At 39.9% G+C, this 21,572-nt stretch overlaps 1 protein-coding gene across 1 annotated transcript in view; it reads right to left on the minus strand.

The window, feature by feature from the left end:
* Positions 1 to 7,653, minus strand: part of LOC106903486 (protocadherin Fat 3-like) — a 53,257-nt gene extending 45,604 nt beyond the window's left edge. The window contains exons 1-3 of the mRNA XM_088011452.1: positions 4,340 to 7,653; positions 3,166 to 3,489; positions 428 to 489 (exon numbers count right to left, since the gene is read on the minus strand). Coding sequence (XP_087867578.1) covers positions 428 to 489; positions 3,166 to 3,489; positions 4,340 to 7,631 — 3,678 coding nt within the window. The 5' untranslated portion in view covers positions 7,632 to 7,653. The remainder of the gene's footprint in view (positions 1 to 427; positions 490 to 3,165; positions 3,490 to 4,339) is intronic.
* Positions 7,654 to 21,572: the final 13,919 nt, after the last annotated feature.

Here is a 21,572-nt window from a genome sequence, read left to right on the forward strand (position 1 = left end):
CAGGCTTTATAGGTCTTGCTGATGATAGCATCTCTTAGTAAACTGCAATCTTTGAATTCTCACAAATGTTTATCTCACTGACATTAGAAACAGACAGTTGGGCTGCTAAGATCATCCTACTCTTCATTTCAAGCCAGCATATGGACATAGGTATTTTCCTACTCTTCCCATCATTTCCTGATTTCAAAGTAAAGATTGATAGGGTGGCAAAAGTGGCCAACAAAATAATAGGTCTTAGTATTTTATCAATCTGCTGTATATGAGCAACATATAGAGTACCAGAGTTCTGGTAGTACTTAACTGAAATAACAAATGAATGGGATGTCAAAATGATTAATCCCACGTCTCAGTGATCACCTCTGGCTTCAAGAACAAAAGACAAGGTGCCAGATGAAATTTTGATACGAATTAGGAAAGATTTCCTCACCTCTAGAGCGTGCTCCTGTTGTTGTTCACGATCCAGTTTCCGAGAGGTTGTAGTGATCAGTCCTGAGGAAGAAAACAGCAGCAGTTGTTAAATTCAAAGATTCAAGGGTTTTATTGTCATATCAGCTCACATTTTCACATTTGGATGTTTATAGTCCTGAATTTGGACTCAGGTCCCAGATCAGGAAGCTTAATAAATAAATAAATAAATAAATGACATCAATAACTGGGGAGTAATGTGATGTACAAAGGTAGTCTTTGTTATTTAAATTATGTTTTGATTGCAAATGTATAAAACTGTATTGATCTGTAAGATAAGGGACAGAAGGTGACTCAGATATGGCGTGAGAAAAGGGGAAGTTGTTTCAGACAGAGTCCAGTGGGCTGCAGAGGGACTCTCACAAGAGCTTCAACAGGATAAAAAGAGGAATTTTCTAAAAATTTATTGTTTTAACAGTTTGTGCAAAAAGGCACAAAGGCATCGCCCAAAAAAGTAGAAAGCAGAATCACTTGCTAATATTCGGGGTTGTGCCTCAGGGTCAGTCTTCGTGTTCAAGTCAAGAGAAGAGATCATGAAGACAATCTGGGTTTGAGAGAAGAACTGAGCCTCAACCAGACCCAACAACTGCAACCCTGATTAGGCCAACCCACGCGCCAAAGGTCAAAGTTTCAGAATTTGGGTTTATTCTCAAGACTGCTGCTTTACACTGGGTTTTTCCTTTTGTTAAATCCAAGAATTTTCACAAGTTTTGCCCAGAAAAAGTGGAGGAATTTCTTCATTTGATTTTTGCCCATCAGGGAAAATTGGATTTTTACCATGTTTTCCACAGAAAGAACAAATGGATCAACCCAGGAAAAGCTTTCTATGTGGTATCAACCTCTCTCTCTCTATCTCCTGCAAACTTATTTCATTCAAAAAGTTCACTCAGCTACAGTTTTAGGGAACATGATTCAATGATTTTTACAACTTATGTACTTTTCTTATTTTGCTGGATTTTTTACTGTGTGCTATACCTGCTAAGCTCTGCAAATTAAAGCAATAAAAGTCTTACTCATAACTTTCATACTGGAAGTTATGAAAATTTGATTATTAAGACTGTCACCTTTAAGAGTTCTTCATGGTGTTTAAGGTTGATTACTGTGCTCAACAGACTTATCAGAGATTTTTATCGGTTGTTTTGATCAAGACAGTAAAACAAAACAAAACAACAAAAAAATCCCAGAAGTCTGTTTTGTCCAGATCTCTAAATCAATTCAGCCCAATTTTAAGTGCAAGTTGTTTAAGAGGAGAAGCTGCTGTTAATGAGCATGGCAGGGAGGGTTGTTTAGCTGCAGGTTACTCAGTCTGACTGGGCCATCAGATGAAGCGGGGTTTGACGTTCGGATGCTAGGCACTTAGAGGCTGACATTTTCTCCTCCACCAGCTTTCACAGAGCCCTGGTTGACCTGCTTGGGACAGGCTGATCAGGCTCAGGAGGTTCAAACCCTTTGAACTGAGCACTGGTTTGGGCTGCTTTACAGTCGTGAGGTAAGCTCGATGACGACAAGCAAGGGGAGCCGCTGGAACAGTCTGTGTGCAGGGTGGGTGGAGTCCTTTATGATTAATTTTCAAGATTTAATAAGTGTAACGTCTGGTACAGAGAACCCAATAATTCAACCAAGCACAGACCATGTTTTAATAGATTTATTAAAAACCGGAACTGGCTGAGTCACAGATTGGTCATACAAATGTCCAGGAGTAATTCTTGGATGATGAATCAGCTGCTCAATGTCCGACTGTATGAACTATAGAGTCTTCACAGAAAAGTTCCAGGATGATTTCTATGCACAATACATCCAATGATAAATATTCTCTGATGGGTGGAGACATGGTGAGAAGGCAAGTGAGGGTCAGATACACAGACGCAAATAGTGAGGTGATGAGGCATGAAGTGAGATGGGGTCAAAGGTGAGAATCCTTTTCTGTGGTTTGTGTACAGAAAGAAGAGATAAATGTAGAATCCAGCAGCAGAACAAGCAAATGAGTAGGACAAAAGCAAGGTCATAACTGGAAGATTAAAAAATAGCAAGGAATTAATGCTGAACATCTACACACAGAACTGGAGTGTCTGTGTCTGAAGGGAGCTTAAATAGAGCTATGAATAACCTGATAACTACTTAATGTAAGCACAGAAATGCAATCATTAATGTCTTTAAAATCAAATGTTTAATCTGAGGAAAAGAACCAGGCTGAAAAAACCCAAAGATGTGTTTCAACTGTCAGAAAACTTTACAGTATCCCAGTCAAGTTTCCTTTGTGCTTGTTACAGCCAAGCTGATTCACTTGTACACATGAATGAATGACTAAGACTGACTGCTGAGTTGACAAACAATAACTAATATTCACTCTAACTGATTTACAAGTTCCTGTGCCAAGAACTGATAAATCTTGGCACAGGAACTATTTTAATTCTTCTTTCACATGACATTGGCCTAAAACCCAATTCCATAGCAACACCCTTCCTTAGTAACCAACTAGACTAGACCAACAAGCATCCTCTTGTGTTGCCAGACAAGTAGAGACTTTGTCTTTGCATCAATTATGTTTAATCCACCAATGAAACACTTTAACAAATGGTAAATAGATTAAACCTAGATGTCACTTTTCAAGTCATACCTACCACTCAAAGCCCTTTTCAGCTCAAGCCAGCCACTGTCACAAACTCAACTTACATGACCGAGAAACAGAAAATGACTCACCAGTACGAGAGTTGATAGTAAAGAAGTTCTGTGGGTTTCCACTAACAATCCGATAACTTAGCCAATCAGCAGTAGAAGGCGGGGAGACATCAGGATCCTGCGCGTGGATTTGAATTACTGAAACGTCCCGGGGAGAATTCTCTGGTACTGAGCACCGAAGCAAAGGCTCGGAGGTGAGTGGGGCGTTGTCATTGACATCGTCCACTTCAATGAACACCTCAGTTGTGCTGAACTGGGGAACAACGCCACGGTCACTGGCATAAACCGTCAGCCAATAAGAGTCCTTGGTTTCCCGATCCAATGTGTCTGTGGTGTAGATCACTCCTGAGAAAGAAGACAGTTTGTGCAATTAAAGAAAATCCACCCAACTTCAAATATTAAATGTGCTTAGAAAATAAAGATTAAATACATGAATAGGAAAATGTAATACATAAAGAACTTTGAATTCATTTTGCACTCCATATAAAGAGGGGAATGCAACAATATCCTGCACAATTAACTGCCAAAACAACCATAACATGACTCTCTGGAGAACAGTCCATTTAGTGTCTAGACACAGTATTATATGGAAATATTGAAGCAACATCTAAAGACTTGAGCTGGAACTTTAAAGCCCATGGCACCGAATGGTCTTGAAAATGGGTAATAACACTAAGCATAGAGCCATTGTTATTCACATTGGCTCTATGCTTAAGAACAACAACATAAATGTTTGTAAATGTGTCAATCACAAAGGGCTGTTTCACAAAACCAGGATAGTGGATTAAGCAGACACTGTCATTTACGTACATGGTAGGGACAAAAATCAAGTTTCTTCCCAAGTTACTGACTTACTCTTGTTACAAATAGCCACTTGGCTTAAACATGCTTTCCTCAAGAAAAATGTTTTTAAACAGTTGGCATTTATTTTACTGAAAGACCAGAAAATACAATTGACCCAGTCATATTTATTTTCAGAGAAAAGATCATATTGGTCAAACAATTTAAATATCATGGAATTTTGCTTGTTGCAAGATTATCATTCAAACCTCATGCTGAGAGGATAAAAAACACCTAAGTTTAACCGTGCAAACTTTAGAAATACAAGATACTGTGTCTAATTTAACTGAAAAATTGCTCATATTTTTTTCTGCTAATAAGCTGGATAACTCATTGACCATAAAAGAAAACTCACCTGTTTCCTCATCGATGGCAAATCTTCCAAGCCCGCTCCCATCCCGAATGGAATAGTGGATCTCTCCATCTCTACCAACGTCATCATCTTGAGCACTAACTTGGAGTAAAGTAGTTCCGATTGGGGCATTCTCTTCAATTTTTCCAGTCAAGGCAAAGTGTGAAAAGTAAGGAGCATAGAGGTTTTCATTCACATCGATTACTTCCAACTCCACAAAGGTGACAGACAGAAGAGACACAGGTTTTCCTTTGTCTTTGGCTTTCACTGTGAGGTTGTAGAACTGCTGGACCTCATAGTCCAGTTCCTTCGTCAGTCGAATGGCTCCACTGTTCCGATCTAATTCAAACCATCCGTTGTGGTCGTTGACCAGAGAGTACCGCACCTGGCCTCCTAATCCCACATCTGGGTCCTGGGTTTCGATCCAGGCTATAACAGTTCCTACAGGAAGATCCTCAAGAGCTCTGGCTTTGTAAACACTGGGGATGAATAGTGGAGGACAGTCATTCACGTCCTCTAAAATAACTTTCAAAATGGTGACTGAAAACTTGTGTCTCCCTTTAGCTGCACTGTCTCGAGCTTTAATCTTTAAGTTATAGGTTGGAGCCAACTCTCGGTCGAGTTGGCCAGTGACATAAACTATCCCGTTAGTGGAGTTAATGCCAAACTGTGTGGTGCTGGTCAAGAGAGAGTAAACTATCTCACCATTGAGTCCAAGATCTTTGTCAGTGGCCTCAACCTGGATAATAATTGTGCCTATTGCAGTGTTTTCAGGAATTACTATTCTATATCCTTCTTGTAAAAACTGAGGGGCATTATCATTTGCATCCACAATGTGAACAGTAAGCAAACGCCAAGTTGCTTTCTGTGGCAGACCAAGGTCAAAAATGGTTAGGTTGAGGATGTAGTGATCTCTCTTTTCTCTGTCCATAGGCAGAAAAACACTTATTAGACCAGTCTGCAAGCCAATGTTAAAACAACTGTCAGTGTTTCCATCTGAAATAGAGTACAGAATCTGACCATTGAAACCTGTATCACCATCATACGCATTCACCTGGAAAACACTGGAGCCAACCTTTAAGTCTTCCTGCACAGCAATGTCTGTGGGAAAAGCTTTGTCGAACTGGGGTGTTTGTCGATTCACAGAGAACAGGTCAATAAAACCTTCCTCGGTTTTAGATTTGGTGCTAGCTTTGGATTTTTTAAGTAACTTTTCAGCTAACCTTTGTGCTACACTGGTTTCTTTACATGTAAAATGCTTGTAAAGAGATTTTCCATGTACAACTGAAATGTTGACAAACATGGGATCTGAAAAGTTTTCACCATCTGTAGAAGTTATTTTTAAACTGAAGATGCTGTGCTTAGGGCTCAGTGCTGAAAGGGAATTACGCAGTACAAGAACTCCTGAATCAGGGTTAAGGTCAAAGATCCCCAGCTCATTTCCTGAAATGATCTTATATTTTACTAACTCTAACTCATCTATGTCAATTGCAGACATTGTGGTAATTACTTCATCTACTGGGAAATCTACAGAAATCACCCCCTTGCATGCTACCTTCTCAAACAATGGCTTATTGTCATTTATATTCTGTAAGTGGATTGTGACATTGACTTCACTCTCTCGCCTGTAGGGTGAACCCCAGTCAGAAGCTCTAACAACAAATACAAATACCTCTGGCGAGGCTTCAAAATCTAGATCTGTGTTACTGCTTATGACACCAGAAAATTGGTTAATCTTGAAGGGTAATTGCTGAAGGCAGTGAATACTGTATGTAATGTATCCATTTTCACCTTTATCTTCATCGACTGCAGAGACTGTTAATATGTTGGTTCCAGCTGGAACACTTTCGTTTACAAAAACCTCATAGAAGGACTGGGAAAATTCAGGCGTGTTATCATTGGCATCTTCAATGGCTACCTGTACTTTAGCTCTGAGATTGCTGTCTACCTCCAACACCTCAAGACTAAAGATATCCTTGGATACATGGGTCAACCAGCGAGAAGTGGAAATTACACCTGTTAAGGTATTGATTTTAAAAAAAGTTGAATCTGCAGAGGGTGTCAGAATGTACTCTGCATCATCAGGTTCCGGTTTGATCTTAAAAAAACCCACAATTGTGGCAGGTGGTGAAACTTCATTGAGACTAACAACATAGAACTCTTGCTCAAAATTAGCTTCTGTTGCCTGCTGGTTTGAAAACATTATGTGGAGAACCTGTGGAGCAGAGAACTGGGGAGGAGTCCCTCTGTCTTTAGCCTGCAGGGTTAAGTTACAGCCATATGGGAAAGTTTCCCAGTTTATTATTTCGGTGGATTTAATTGCAAATTCCTCTTCTTCACGTCTTTCTATGTAAAACTGTCCTGAAGGGTCACCATCCATAATAAAAACAGAATCAATTTCCCCGTTTAAGCCTTCATCAAAGTCTTCAACACTAACAAGGGCATATAGACTATTCTTCTCCAGCCTAGCGGATGCATGGGTGACTACAGTCATAACTGGAGCGCGCTCATTCACACGCTCTATGTGGACAAAAAGTTTGGCTGTGCTGCTAACTCCATTATTTCCATACAGCTTCATACCACGGTCAACCGCCATAATTTCTAAGTCGTACCGGTCCTGTTCATCAACGTTAAGCTTTCCACTAAGGTAAACCACTCCACTGGTTGGGTGTACTGCAAACAGTTCCATTTTGTCCTTGAAAAAAAAGTAAAATTCTCCATTGGAGCCAATATCTGCATCAGTGGCAGTAACTTGCGCTATGCTAGTCCTGAGAGGAGTGCTTTCTGCTATGGTCACAGAGTATGTGGTGGGTGAAAACAGGGGCCGGAGGTCATTCATATCCAACACTTGAATGCTGACTTTAGTCCAGGCCTCAAGAAGAGATTCTCCCTTGACGTAGGCTTTCACTGTCAATACATAATTATCTTGAATCTCCCGGTTTAAGATGGCTGCATTGCCCCCTTTGGTCCTTATGCGCAAAAAAGAGAAGTCCCCCAGGACGTAGTCTTCTGCCTTAAAAAGCCCTTCGTCGTCTCCTGAGGTAATTCTGTAACGAATTTCCCAGGACCTTTTGGAAAGTTGAATGCCCATTTTAATTTTACTGTTGGCATAGGTGCGTGCTGCTGAGTTTTCATGAACTGTTGCATGGTAGACGGAATGGGTGAAGCTGAAACTGGGCACATCCTGAGTTTCATGGGAGTTCTGGTTGTAGCCGGCTGATGGCTTGGATATCAGTAATAAGAGTTGGAGAGTCAGGCTGAGGAGAGGAACTTGCATGCCTGCCCATTGACCCATATTCAAATCTATCCCATCATACTGTCATCCTGAAACAGAAAAAAGAAACAATGACAAAAGTTAGACACAGGAAGTTGGAACCAATATATATATATATATATATATATATACTAGCTACATTGGCTCCACAGTTCTCCTCTCAGAGGCCACAGTCATCTTGAAGCCCTCTCTGCTGCTTCAGTGGTGCTCTCCTTCTGCGTTCCCCCTTGATGCTAACATTACTCGAGGCTCTGACAAAAGAGTGAGCCACCAAACCTCTGCAACCAACCTCAACTGGGAAGCACCTCGTTCTCCAACCTGCCCACTTACAGTCACTACCACCCCTGTGTACCTGGAGACCTTTTCCTTAACAGCTTCTTCCAAGCAATCTCCCCATGGGACTGTCAGCTCCAGTAGCATGGCTTGCTTAGTGATCTCAGACACTAGAGGTAGATAACTAAAAAGTTGGAATGTTCAGTTGTGTGTATGCAGCATGCTTTATTTATTTACATTCACATGTATAAATGTGCATTATGGCTAAATCTAACACAATGTCGCTAATAACTCAATGTTTGAGCTTCAAGTCTTAATTTGTTGATAATAAATTACTCTAACCCTGTCTACATAAAATAAATCCTGCCTCACAGTCTTCACTTGGAGTAATTTATTAGATCTACTTATATGTTTTTGGCACTCTATCGGTGTGTATGTATATAGAAATAAATACTGTGTGTGTTTGTGTGTGTCTAGTTTCTCTTTGGGCTATATACTTGCTTGTCTTAACCCAATGCAGCAAGTAAAACAAGGTTTTTGCAAATTGTGCTAGAATACATACACTGTACTGTCTTTCTCATCCCAGAAATAAACAGTAAAAATGTCCAGTTTCTTAATGGGAAAGACATCACACACATATTAAGTTTGGTGTTTGCTTGTTCATGATTACAATGGATGAGCTCATGTTGACGGTTCACAGGATCAGTAGGCAGTTAAAGGGGGGAGGGGTGTAGCTGTGTGGCCCTGGAACTGGAACTGACAAACTCTATTCATGTTCACCACAGCAGCCAAATTCCTCCCACAGCAGACTCACCGCAAAACTCCCACTGGACCAAACGGAGAGTGAAAGGCTGATTTTATCAACTGTTGCATCTCTACAAGGCCCTTTTTTCAAAACTGAACAAGTCAATGTCACAAATTTATCTAATATTTAATAAGTGCAAGAAGTTAAATCTGTCACATTTTTAGGATGGTAATTTATCCATGAAAACAAACTATAAATATGCCCAAAATTATTTCAGGCTCAGAGCTGACGTTTACCTCAAACAAGGATTAGGTTTCTAAAAATTCAAACATGGCGACTTAAAAGATTTTGGAACAAACAAAAACACATAGCAATATGAACAACAATAATTAGAGCATTTCACTGCTGGGGCAAATGGATAAGGAAACAGTGTCCATCTCCTGTCTATGAGAACTCCCCCGCTAACCTAGTTAAAACATTCAGAGAGAAACAGAACACAGAGATGGTGCTGGACAAGTAGACAATAAACTCTTTAGGAAAGAAGGAAAGTGCAGGCCTGCTAAATCACTTGCTCTGCAGGTCAGTGACACAGAACAGGAAGGGAAGGGGAGAGAAAAGAACACTGAACTTTTCTCAGGTTACCTAAAAACATTCGGAGGGTTAGGAAAAGGCTGGAACCTCAACAATACAGCTACTGACATGCTAACACCTGTGCTAACAGTGCTTCTCTTATAACACTCATTGTAAAGAGCAGTTATGAACAAGTTCTTATTGTCAGGATATTAATCTGGCAGCTGGAAAGAAAAATGTTATTGATTTATAAATACAACTTTCTGGTATTTGTTTGTGTTTAGCCATGAATAATTTGAAAGCACAAGTGAGAGCAAGAAAATCCTTTTTTTTTGTACAAAGCTACCTTTCTGACTGCATGATGTAAGAAGATACTCTCACTCTCTCGCTCTTTCTATTTCTCTCTCAGACATACAGACACACGCGCGCGCACACACAAAACAGAATCAAGCAGAACTGTGTAAAAAGGCAATGGCCAAGCTACTTTAAAGCAGAGCTCAGATTTTATAGGTGTCTATGGTGTGATCCAATACTCGCACATTAAAGTAACATAATGTTAAATGACATTTATAGAATTTTACTGATACGTGCAATAACATAAAAAATATTTTCTCTGTTTACTATGTTTACCTTCTCCATTTCACATCTATTTGGTGGAAGTAAACAATTTATGGCATGGTAAATCAAGTCATTCAGTTTGTACAAGTTGAAACACTTAATGTGTCTTTTGGTGAAAAATTAGATATTTGTAAGGGAGCTAAATAATGAGTAACATTTCTGATTTTTGCAGAGGGATTGGGGTTAAATGGAGTAGTGGAGCTAAATGTTAATGAGGGCAGTGAGATGTGAACAAACTGCTTCCAGTCTGATGCATCCATTCAGAGTGTTTCATTTGAACTGTGGGGGTCAAACACTCAGATCTCAATATTAATACATGTCGATCAGCCAGTAGATCATCACTGTTTGTTTTGTGTGTGCAAGTGTGTGTGTGTGTGTGTGTGTGTGTGTGTGCGTGTGTGTGTGTACATATGCATATTACATCTACATCAGAGTTAAGCTCCAATTTTTACATTTTTGTTTTCTGCTTTTTTAGAATGCAGTGGTCTCCCCCAAATTAGTTGGGTTTTATGTTTTTTTTTATGTTTTTCCATGAATGTTTCTTTGCTAACTTACTGAAATTAATGAATAATATGACTGTGACTACTAATAAATAAATTCAAGCTTCTTCAAATGACATGTTGTGATCATCCAATTTATAACTGCAGTATTAATATTTTGATTGTGAGAATAAATGCTTTTTAAAATATATTTCTCACAATGGCACAGTTGGTAGCACTGCTGCCTTACAGCAAAAAGGTCCTGGGTTTGAATCCCAGCCTGGGGTCTTTCTGGATGGAGTTTGCATGTTCTCCCTGAGCATGGTGGGTTCCCTCTGGGTGCTCCAGAGGACTTACAGACCACTGCTTCAGAAACCTGCACTAGTATCAAGAGGGATTTTCTGAAAGACATTGTTCCTTCTCTCTACTAAAATGAGGTAAACAGTATGTGCGATTGTATAGTTGCATCTGTTTGCAGCCATTTGCAAATGTAAATGTTGAGTTGGGAACGAGGTCAGCAGCAGTTTATTTGGATTTAAAGTGACAAGAACCCCTAAAACAGTTCATTCTGAAAGGAGCTCAAAATAGGAAGAACTAACAGACTAAAATCTCATTAGCTAAAAATGATTTTGTGCAAAATAAAAATGTAATGAACATGTTTGTTTTATTTTTGGTTCTAGTGGCCTTTATTTGACAGGAAAGTGGGTAATGAGAGAAGGGGGAAGACAGGCAGCAAAGGTCGCCAAGGCCAGGAATCAAACCTGCGAGAGCTGCGTCGAGGACTAAGGCCTCCATATGTGGGCCGTGCCCAACCCCTGCACCACCACAGCACACCCTAATGAATATGTTTTAGTATAACTCACAGACCTATCCTAACCTGTTCATGGAAGCATGAACAGGTTGCTTTTTTCTTTGTATCTTCTTCCTCTTGGATCAACTTTTATAAAATCTCCTTTCATTGCTTCGCCGATGATTACCAAATCTTCATGCCTCTAAGGCGAGTTGATTCTTGATCCTTCAAAGCTCTGATTGTGTTTCAAGAATCTTAAAGCTTGCATGGCCCTAAATTCTCTGTATTTTAATAAAAGAAAAAGACTGGCGTACTTGTTTTTGGAATGTGTCCAGTTGATTTTGACCCCCCGGCAATGTGCGCTAAGACCACAGTTACAAATCTGGCTTTTTAAGATGGACATTGATTTCAATCTTGACGGTCACATAAGGGCCACAGTCAAATCAGTTTTTATCATTAAAAGAAATAAGCAAAAATAAAATCCTATTCTGTCAAGGCAATACTTTGAAACAGTAATCCACGCCTTCATTTTATCACAACTGGAATGCTGCAGTTCCCTCTATCTCGGAGTCAGCCACTCTTCACTGAAGGGTGCAGCATGTCGGACCAAAGTCGGACTGCCAACGCGCAGTCACATGGTTTTTGGATGTGCATTTTCACACAGACCTCTCACGGTCCAGAGGACACCGAGCCGAGCTGCCCGTCCTGCTGCAGTACATGTCATGTCATGGCGTCTTGCTCTGTGTGAGGTTTACAACATCAAAGTAAACACAGCAACCATGGCAGAGAGGAACGACTATTACGAGTTCAGAAGTTTGGAGGAGAAGAAAGTAATAATCGTCTGGTTGGAAAATTACTTTAGTTTTCACATTATCAAAAAAAAAAAAAGGAAAAAAGGACATAAGGCATCTGTGAGATGTTCTCGGACCAGAACCAAGCAGAGGAGGGTTTAATATTTCAGTACAAACTTTTCCACTGATGGAAAAGATGCCAGTTGGCCTCACACAGTATTATTTCTAAACCATAATGGTTTGGTATTATTTTGTGTTAACATGTTACACATGTGTAAACATGTGTTAACATGTGTAACACATGTTTACATGTGTAAACATGTAAACATGTGTTAACATGTGTAAACATGTGTTAACATGTGTAACACATGTTTACATGTGTAAACATGTGTAAACATGTGTTAACATGTGTAAACATGTGTTAACATGTGTAACACATGTTTACATGTGTAAACATGTAAATATGAAAAAAAAAAGTATTGTTCTGCGTTAAATATATTATTTTACCCTCTTTAATACTTGATGTCCTTTAGGTTATCTGTTGAGTTTTATTCTTGTGATTCCTTTCTTAAGACTAAACAAAGGGGCTTGATAATGGTTGTGGAGACAAGGCAAACATGTTAACACAAAAATGTTTGTTAACATTTTTAACACAAACACACTGTGGGCCGCTGGTGGACGGCCCCACCGCCACCACCGGGCTCAGCAGGTTTTCTGGGGGAAACCCCGACTGATGTCCAGCACTTTGTTTCAGCTTATAAATACAGTTGATGGTGATGATAACTTCGCTATTGTGACTAAAACAGAAAAAAGAACATTACCATAGTGCCTTGGTAACAGTGATGTAGGATACTTTGGACAACAGGACGAAAAGCACTAAGGAGCTGGAAAATGAAATCATAACGGCTTAAAAAAACACCTGAATCTTAGGCCTGTTCTGTCTAGTTCCAACCTTTAGTGCAATTATCAGCAAAATCATGTAGCGGCAGTATTTTAAAATGATTACTATAATTTATGTTAAACTGAAAAGCCCTTTGTTCCATATACTGATGCTTATCTGGAAATTCAACAAGTCACCCCCACCTTACATTTCTTTACATAGTGCTCTGTGATTGGTTAATTTTCTATTTGTGTTGACAAGAAGTTGAACAAGTATATTTTGTAAAGTAGCTGGTGAGTATAATTTAGGTTGTCTCTTGTCCTGAAGCCCTTCACTCATCATGTTTCTCCAGCCCTGAGTTCTCATTTCACTGGGATCTTTGTGCCTCTGCTGTAAGCATGGTTACTCACTGCAGCTCGTTAAAAAGGATCAGTAATACAGCAGACCTGAGTGGAGAGCCTGCAAAAGAGTGGAGTAATTTGTATTGTAAAAGCAGGAAGAAAGAACATCATCAGTCAGCATACAAAGCACCATGTGAGCCACTCCCACAAGCTGCTCACTTGCCCACAGAATTCTGCACCATAATCCAATAGCTTATTAAAATGGGAATTCTACAAACACGATATCCTACTCATCAGCTATAAATGATCACTATTCTGTCTGTTCAGAGGAGTGTGTGGAGAAACAGCTAAACTCTCACCGACAGGCGATCAAAAAAAAAATGGACTAAAGACGGCCAATAGTGCTCCGGGCATCTGGGCTTACACAAGCAGCATTCAGCAGGACTGAAGCTTTTGCAGAGAACAATAGCAACTCCCCCCCACCCCCATCTCCCCCTTCCACTATAATGGACCATTCCAGCACAAACAGGCAAGGAAACAGCCTTGAATCCATAGAAACCTCCCCCTGCCCCCGTCTCTCCCACACTCTTTCTCTTAAACACATCGAGAGCAAGAAGGAGGGAGGAGCCTCCAGGGTGATGGCATTTGGCACAAAGATGCAAAGAATGCCTTGGGGAAGGAGGGGGGCGATGGGGTAGAAGGGTGTTCTCATAAACCTCTCTTCCACTGTATGGATGTCACTGTGCACTGTAAAGGAGCATACCCCACTGTAGCGGCTCCTCTGCACATTCTCATGCATGTAATGTGCAGCCATGCAGTCACAATTCACAGTTCAACCTCATCAAGGTCAAACCACAGAGCAAGGGAATCCATCAGACAAAAGGATATTACAAATTAAATCTCCTTTAGGAGAGGAGTGTGTTCCTTTGCTGCAGGCAAGATTTTCACAAATCCATCAATATTTCATCTAAAGAAGACTTTTTTTCTTTGCTTCAAATTGTAATTAAGATGTCCACATACCCACATTCTCATGCTTCAGTAATCATGGTGAACAACAAAAAACATGTCTATCAGTTAAAGATAATGTAACATGCACTCTTAGACAACCATTTTTAATCCTGTACTTCTGTAGAAGCCACAGCCAAGTTTCTGACACAATATTAATGTTTCAAAATGGCTAAATTTTGCCATCATTTCATTCCTGAAGGTCTGCTGCCTGTAATAAGGTGCCTGAGAGCCTGGCAGAGACTTGTTTTCACTACCAGTATGTAGAGCGGAGCAATACTCCAGACCACTTGTTGCTGACTATTATGAGTCAGCTGGTTGACTCATAAAAGTTCAGAACAACAACAATAAAGTTCAGGACTTTTGCTTCTACTTATTATTGGAAAAATGTGGTCTGGATATTTAGGGACTGCAACCCATAGTTTTTTTTTTTTAAACAAGCAAGAAGCTGTAAGGAACCAGATCTGAAAAACTCATCCCATAAAGCTCAGGCAACCAAAACAGTGTCTGCGGCGCTTATTAAAAACTCAACAGACATGAAATGGAAGAGCTGCTAAAGCCACATAAATTAAATCTCCCGGTTTGTCCCTCTGTATCCAGCAGAGACAAGCAGTGCAGTGATTTAGCTCATCGTGCAGGGCCGCTCCAATGCTGTATGAGGCCTTGAGCAGAATTTGACTTAGGGCCTCTTTTGCTGCTAAGAACATCAGCACCACTAAGCATTTCAATGCAGATTTAGTGAAATCTGGGAGGGTGGGGTAGTTTAATAGGCCAATTTTAAAAGCAGTCAGTTATAATTGTAATTTACTGATATGTATTTGTGAACAAACAGAGCTCAAACTCAAAGATTTAAACTCATAGCATCAGATTGTAGCTACACTAACTATGAAGACTGTTCTTTGAACTTTTACAAGTTCAAAGAACTTAAAATCTTAAATTCAAATGTTAATATATATATTTTTAATTTATCTATGCTGAATCCATTAACTCAAATTTAGCTGCATTGATGTTCTCAATAAACAAATTTTACATTTACATATCTGTGCTAAAATATTAGCATTTCTGGGGTGAAGGTCTGGGGGGCCTCTGGAGCTGCTGACTTAATTTGGATTAAATGGAAGTGCAATTAATTCATATTTATTCTAAAAAAATGTTTATTTGTTGTTTTTAAGACTCTATAGTTGTGGGTTTGAATGGTATTTCACTGGCAATGTATTCCCATAACATATATAATTACACAGTAATATTTTTACATTTCCTGTCAATTTAACATCTTTTAATAGAAAAACACGGTGGGCTCAGCAAGTTTTTTTGGGTCAACCCTGTCAGCAGCTTTCAGTTTTAACTGAAGATAGCTAACTTCAACCAACTGATAAAGAAATGTTTCCGTCATTTCTGTGAACCACGCTGTTTATTTAAATGCATTTCAGACATTTTTGTTATGTGGAGCATTTAATGCTATTTCTTTTTTCCATTTAATGCAAATTTTCTGCAGAACCTTAGTATCATTTGAATAATTAGCAGTTATTTAATATAAATATATGTAGATGCTTCAGATATAACTCCAGGTCTACTTTAGAATGCATATAGTTATTGTTAATGGCAGAAATAGCTGTTTCCAGTTTGGTTGACTCATTCATTTGAATGTGAAATGTTCATGCATTCAAGTTAAAACTGAGAAGAACCCCTTAGTTTCCGTCTCAGGGCTTTGGTAATACTTGTTAGTAGATAGGAGGAGTAATGCTGTGACAGAGGAGTTAAACAAAACAAAGAAGAGAGGATGGAAGGAAGAAGACAGAAAATTCCCTGGAAAAACAGCTCTTCATCTCATGTTTTTTGTCTGATTACTCCAGTAGACAGCAAACACCTGTTCAAGAACTTCTGAATTTTCAATCAGATATGACAACACAGCCTAGTTAAAGTTCCAGTCTGTACCACGTCTGAAGGTAACTCTTCTGAACCAGTCTTCAACCTGAACCCAGTGACTCAGACAGTCTTCTCAAGGCAAATTAGAGGTAAGCAGTGGTTAGTTGAACAAGTCAATGCCAGACGTATTTAACTGGATTTTTAAGAAGCTTGTATATTTTCAGGATTTATTGATGCTGCAGAACCATCAGTCTTGTATCTACTGTGATGCTGGATGCATGTGTGCAAGTCAACAAGGGTGAAATAAACTCTCATATGAATGCTGTGTTTATATAATGTTCACTCAGTGCATCATTCTAACTTTTGCTTTGTTTCTGTTTTCCAACTGCAGAGAGGATCTTGAAGTGAACACCTGATTGGCAACATAATGAGTCTCAAGCTTAACTGGTGACTTGGAAGACAGCTTCTCCCAGTCAGCAGGTCCTGTCATAAAACATCAGGCTAGTTAGCATGGTCACCAATGACAGTGGATAAATGGTTTTCCTATAACGGTAAGTTGTTTCAATAAGTTGTTTCTCCACCATTAGTACATTTAGCAGCAAGTACATGAGGTTAATTGATCCAGATCCAGGAGATCCAATCAGAATCCTTCAAAACAACCATGTCTTCCTGTCAGGAATTAAACATGGAGCTATTTGTGTGAACAGATGTACAGGTTGAACTATTTTTACGTAGCATGTTAGCAAGTTTCCCCCAGAAAAACAAGCTGAGCCTGATGAGAGGCATTACAGTCCCACCATGAGTTTGAGTTAAAATGCTAAAAGTCGACAGAAAATGTAACATGACTATTAGGACCAATAACAGTCATGTTATTATAATTATTATGACTAATAATTAATATTTCAATTAATAATTTAAAATGTTATTGGAAGACATTTTTGATAACAATTAAACATGCAACTATAGAGTCTTAAAAAATACTTGATATAATTAAAACAAATTACATCAAGTTTTTGTATTTCACTTAAATCCTAATTAAATAATCAGCCAGCCGATATTAAAACAAGACATTTAACGCAGGTCACATTCAGAGCCAACAAAAGGGCCCCCCAGACCTCCAGGGCCCCATAAATGCTTAAATTTAGATCTACATGTTTTACATCTGTTTATAGAAAAAGACAACATGATTTAAAGGTCCACTATTATGCAAAATTCACTTTTTTCATAATAAAATGTGAATTTTATTATGTTTCTGTATCTCCTGCTTCTAGAATCAGTACAAAAGCAAAACACAAACACCCAGCCATTTTTTGCGAATAAGTAAATGTCCTGCTGGTGTCTGCAAAATAACCTGTTTCAAAAAGTTTTAAATTATTGTGTCACAATTGGTTACCTAGCAACCCCAAGCCAGGCCCAGTCCCTCACCTGGCAACCCAAGTGCAGCTCCGACCAGTTCATTACAAGCTACTGCTGCACAATGGCTGCTGGAAAAGGAAAATATTTTTTATCGGCTGCAATACAGAACAGGTCCAGGTATTTTCAGTAACATAGGACATGTGACTGGGAGAAACGTCCCTCACAATATCTGTGCATATGCTGTAGTAAACTGGAAGTGATAGTCTACACATTGAGAAGATGCAGTGTTTGTGAAAACATGTCGGACTCTCATTCAAGAGTCCGACATTTTCAGATTTTTTTATTTTTACTTTTTTACATATTGAGAGAAACACTTCCCCTCTAACCTTGCAAATATATATTTTTTAAAAAGGTCACATTTGCGGATAAAGGGTCTTTGTGCTGAACTACTGTGCTGATGTGAGCGGCTCGACTTCACACCATGGCACACAGTCCCAAAGTGAAGCTGAAGCCTTAATGACGATCTAAATGTGTCAGATTCACAGCGTTTAACCCTTCAGTGGTTTGTGGCTGGATGGTCATTCAGGAGGTTCCACTTCTGCTTCTGGGTCAAAAATATACGGCTGCCCTTTCAATTCACATGTGGTTTGAATCCTTGTCGTTTCTATTCTAGGATTGTGTATCTAGTTTGTTAAATTTCAGGTTTCTTGTTTTCTATATTCCCTGTATATTCTAACAACTGTTTCTCCCATTTCTTAAGCTCAACTGCCTTCCATTAAAGCTGCACCCAGTTTCTAACTGGGTGCAGCTACTTTCTCCTACCTTCTCCTCATACAGGAATCAACTCTCCTCCATAAATATTTGTCACTCAGGGTCTTTGTCAGATCCTCCTGTTACTAACAGTCTGTCTCCCTGTGTCCATTGTGTTGCGTATATTTTGCTTATTTTTAAGTTGACTGTCGACTTTCTTTTTCTTTATGCTGCCTGCCTCTACCTGTGTATATCTGTCTTTTTGATCAACCTGCTGACTCACTGTTTATTTAGCTAACAAAGAGTTTCAATTTGCGACAGAATAAGAATTCTAACCTTCACATTCAAATGAATTTGAAAGATTCTGAAACGGTTCAGTATGTTACAAGGCTGCTGATATTTCAAAGTGAAATGAAATACTGTTACTCAAACTGAGTTACTGTACCAGGGTCACTAACTCCATAACAAAGGACCAACAGCCCGTAATTGTGTGGATGTTTCAAAATGACCAACTTGGACATATCAGCTACTGTTACACAAGTGGCTGTCACCATCTACAGTTTCATAAAGAGACCTTTCCAGCACTCTGTCATTTTTTATGTTCTCAGGAACGTCTGTTTACATTTTGTCTTGAAGCTGAAGAAGACGTCTAATGCGAACACATCCTGCAGACAAACTAAGACTTCTGGAGCTATTACGAGTAAAATCACTTCAGTCAATCTGTACTCTTTTTCTCTCAAGTGTTTATCGCATTATTGACCTTACAACACGAACATTTCTGTATCTGACCCCTTGTTGATGTCAGATTTAAACATGGACAGATGAAGACCTGGACTTTTCCAAGAATATTTAACATTCTGCAGCTCTTAGTTGTGAAAGCCCAATCTGCTGATTAACGGAGTTTGTTTTAGGTTCTCTGTGTTCTCTGCTACCACAGAGTTAATTATTAAATTATAACACTACCAAGCATAACACATTACCAGTGTGTAGATATGTATCATGTTATAAACCCTTAATTTGGTTTCAACAGTGTGATCCAAGTGACATTGGAATAAGTATTGGCTGACAATGTTTTGCTGTTTCTTTCTCAAATCTTCTGTACTGAAAAATATCTAAATGTCAGCTGCAGGTTAGAAAAGACGAAGCAAACTTTGGAAGTCCAGTTGTTGCATTTCTTTTGTGCTGTAATTACAACTGCAATACCAATTTGAATGGCAGGAGCAGCTTATACATTGCGTGTCTCGCAATGGGAGATTTCTAATGTTGGTGTCTGTAAATTTGGATGTACACAAGACGCAAGACGCTCTACGACCTCCAACCCATGTTATGCATGCAGCAGCATCGCTAGGCAGAAAACAGTGGATCAGGTATGATTTCAGTTCAGCAGAACAGTTAGTAACACTGAAGGGCTCATTTTCACCGTAATGACCAGCAGCACTGGTTTGTGAAGTCCACACAGACATACATTTCCTGTAGTTGGTCTGGGCTGAGGTCAGTCTGTATTCACACCAGAAGCAGATAGAATCAGAATTTGTCTGGAAGCGGACCGAGGCCACCTCAAAAAGTGGATTGTGGTCGGGTTGTTCGCTCCGTACCAGGAGTCACACCCTAAAACTAGCTTGCATTAAAAATGACTGGATGAAAACATTTTATTTGAAGAAAACCTACAACATGAAAAGATAATTTTTCCAAACTGCTTTTTTTCTGCAATCCAAAATCTGCAGAAAAGTCCAATATGGCACACATCTACTGAGACTCAATACAAGCATGACATACAGCAATATGTCTAAATGGACCTCAACTTCATTTTGTTGGTTCTTATTGTCTATTTTTTTACACTCCAGTGGAACAAAATATTTTAGCTAATGACCATAAATTCCACAGTCATCTTTCAGTACCTGTCAGGACTGATGACAGCACCAATGAGCCTCTGCAGAACAGTCTGAAGAAAAGGAGGTGTGAGAAGACAAGCAGGCTGCGATGAAGCAGAGGCAGAGGTGTTGGGTAAAGATGTGAGGAAGCACAGGCCGCTACAGTAAGTGAAAGGACAGCTGTATGCTGTGTGCCTGGCTGCCTGCCAGCCTGCTGAAAGGTGAGAGCAGACAGCTCCCCTTTACTCTCACAAACACACACAAGTAGAGGCTATATATCACATATTTTCAGAGCTTTTTCTTTTTGTCTTCCTTGGAGTAGATTAACAGAATCAGGTCTTGGAATGGCTTCCTTCACTGCCTGCATCTCCTAATGGCTTTTGCAGATTGATCTCACAATGGAAGTAAAGCCTGGTCATCCCTGATCAAATCACTTCCAGCCTCACACATGCATTCTCTTTTACCACTCATCTCCATGCAAACTAATATTTATATGTTTTTAAGTGAAGTCTGTGTGGACACAGATCTGATCTGCGATGTATAACGTGACTGAACATGCACATGTACAACACGGAGCCACTGAGTCTTCATTGGCATATTGTATTAAATAAATTAACTAATAAAGACTTTGTTGTGATTACTGGCACTGAATAGGATTGGATTCCACAAGATCTTACTATTTTACTGAGCTGCAATCTCAGCTCTGACTGAGGTGTCCTACACTAGGCCGAAGTGATGAAGATGATTACCATAAGGGCGAAGCAGGGGGAAATGCTTGCTTTAGGGGGCTTTTTACCATTTCATCTCGGTCTTTCAAAGCGAATAATAAAAGGTCTTTATCTCTATCTACTGCAATATCAATGCTAAAAAAGGCAGCAGCAGCCTCCATCACTAATGTACAACAGGGTAAAGAAGCGTCACGTTTCGTGCACTGAATAGCCTACCTGTTTGTCTCCTGTAGCCTGATGTGAGCGTTTCAGAGAAAGCCAGGACATCCGCGTCGCGATTCGGTCCGAGTGGCTCCAGGCGGACACTGGCTTGTTCCTAAGCAGCTGAATTGGGAGCCCCGTTTCCCGCTACTCTTCAGCTGTGGTCGGCCCAACACACAATTTACCGTTATGTGTCCCACACAGCTGCAGCAGAGAACAAGCCCGTAGTATTAACTGGAAGATGCTTCATGGCTCACATCTGACACGGGATCGTCGACAATAGGCTTCTTCACGTTACCGTGTTGAATGCATAGAGGCACACCTCTTATTCTGCGGTCGGACTTGGACCTGCTCTCCGGATCTCTTCACTCGACCATGCTGCCGAAAAAGCACAATGAAGTTGTCCTCAGAACTCGGTGTCTTCCACCCCACAGACAGCGCTAGAGTGAGACGTATGCAGGAACCCGTCTAGGTTTCTCTGCTCCACGGCTGCTGCTGCTGCTGCTGCTCACATAGGGCCGGGTCGTCCGCATATAGACGTCCTGGCGGAACGTTCTTTCTGTGTGTTCAGATTGTTGTGCGGTAAGGTGCTGTCATCCTGGCGCTCAGGTGCCCACAGTGCTTTAAGGACACCATTTCAAACGCATTGTAGGCCTGCACAATCTACACTGAGATGGCTGAAGAGTCATGGCAGTGTC

Source organism: Poecilia mexicana, unplaced genomic scaffold (assembly GCF_051168715.1).
Source record: "Poecilia mexicana isolate PSO_F unplaced genomic scaffold, ASM5116871v1 scaffold_13, whole genome shotgun sequence".
NCBI classification, from domain to species: Eukaryota; Metazoa; Chordata; class Actinopteri; order Cyprinodontiformes; family Poeciliidae; genus Poecilia; species Poecilia mexicana.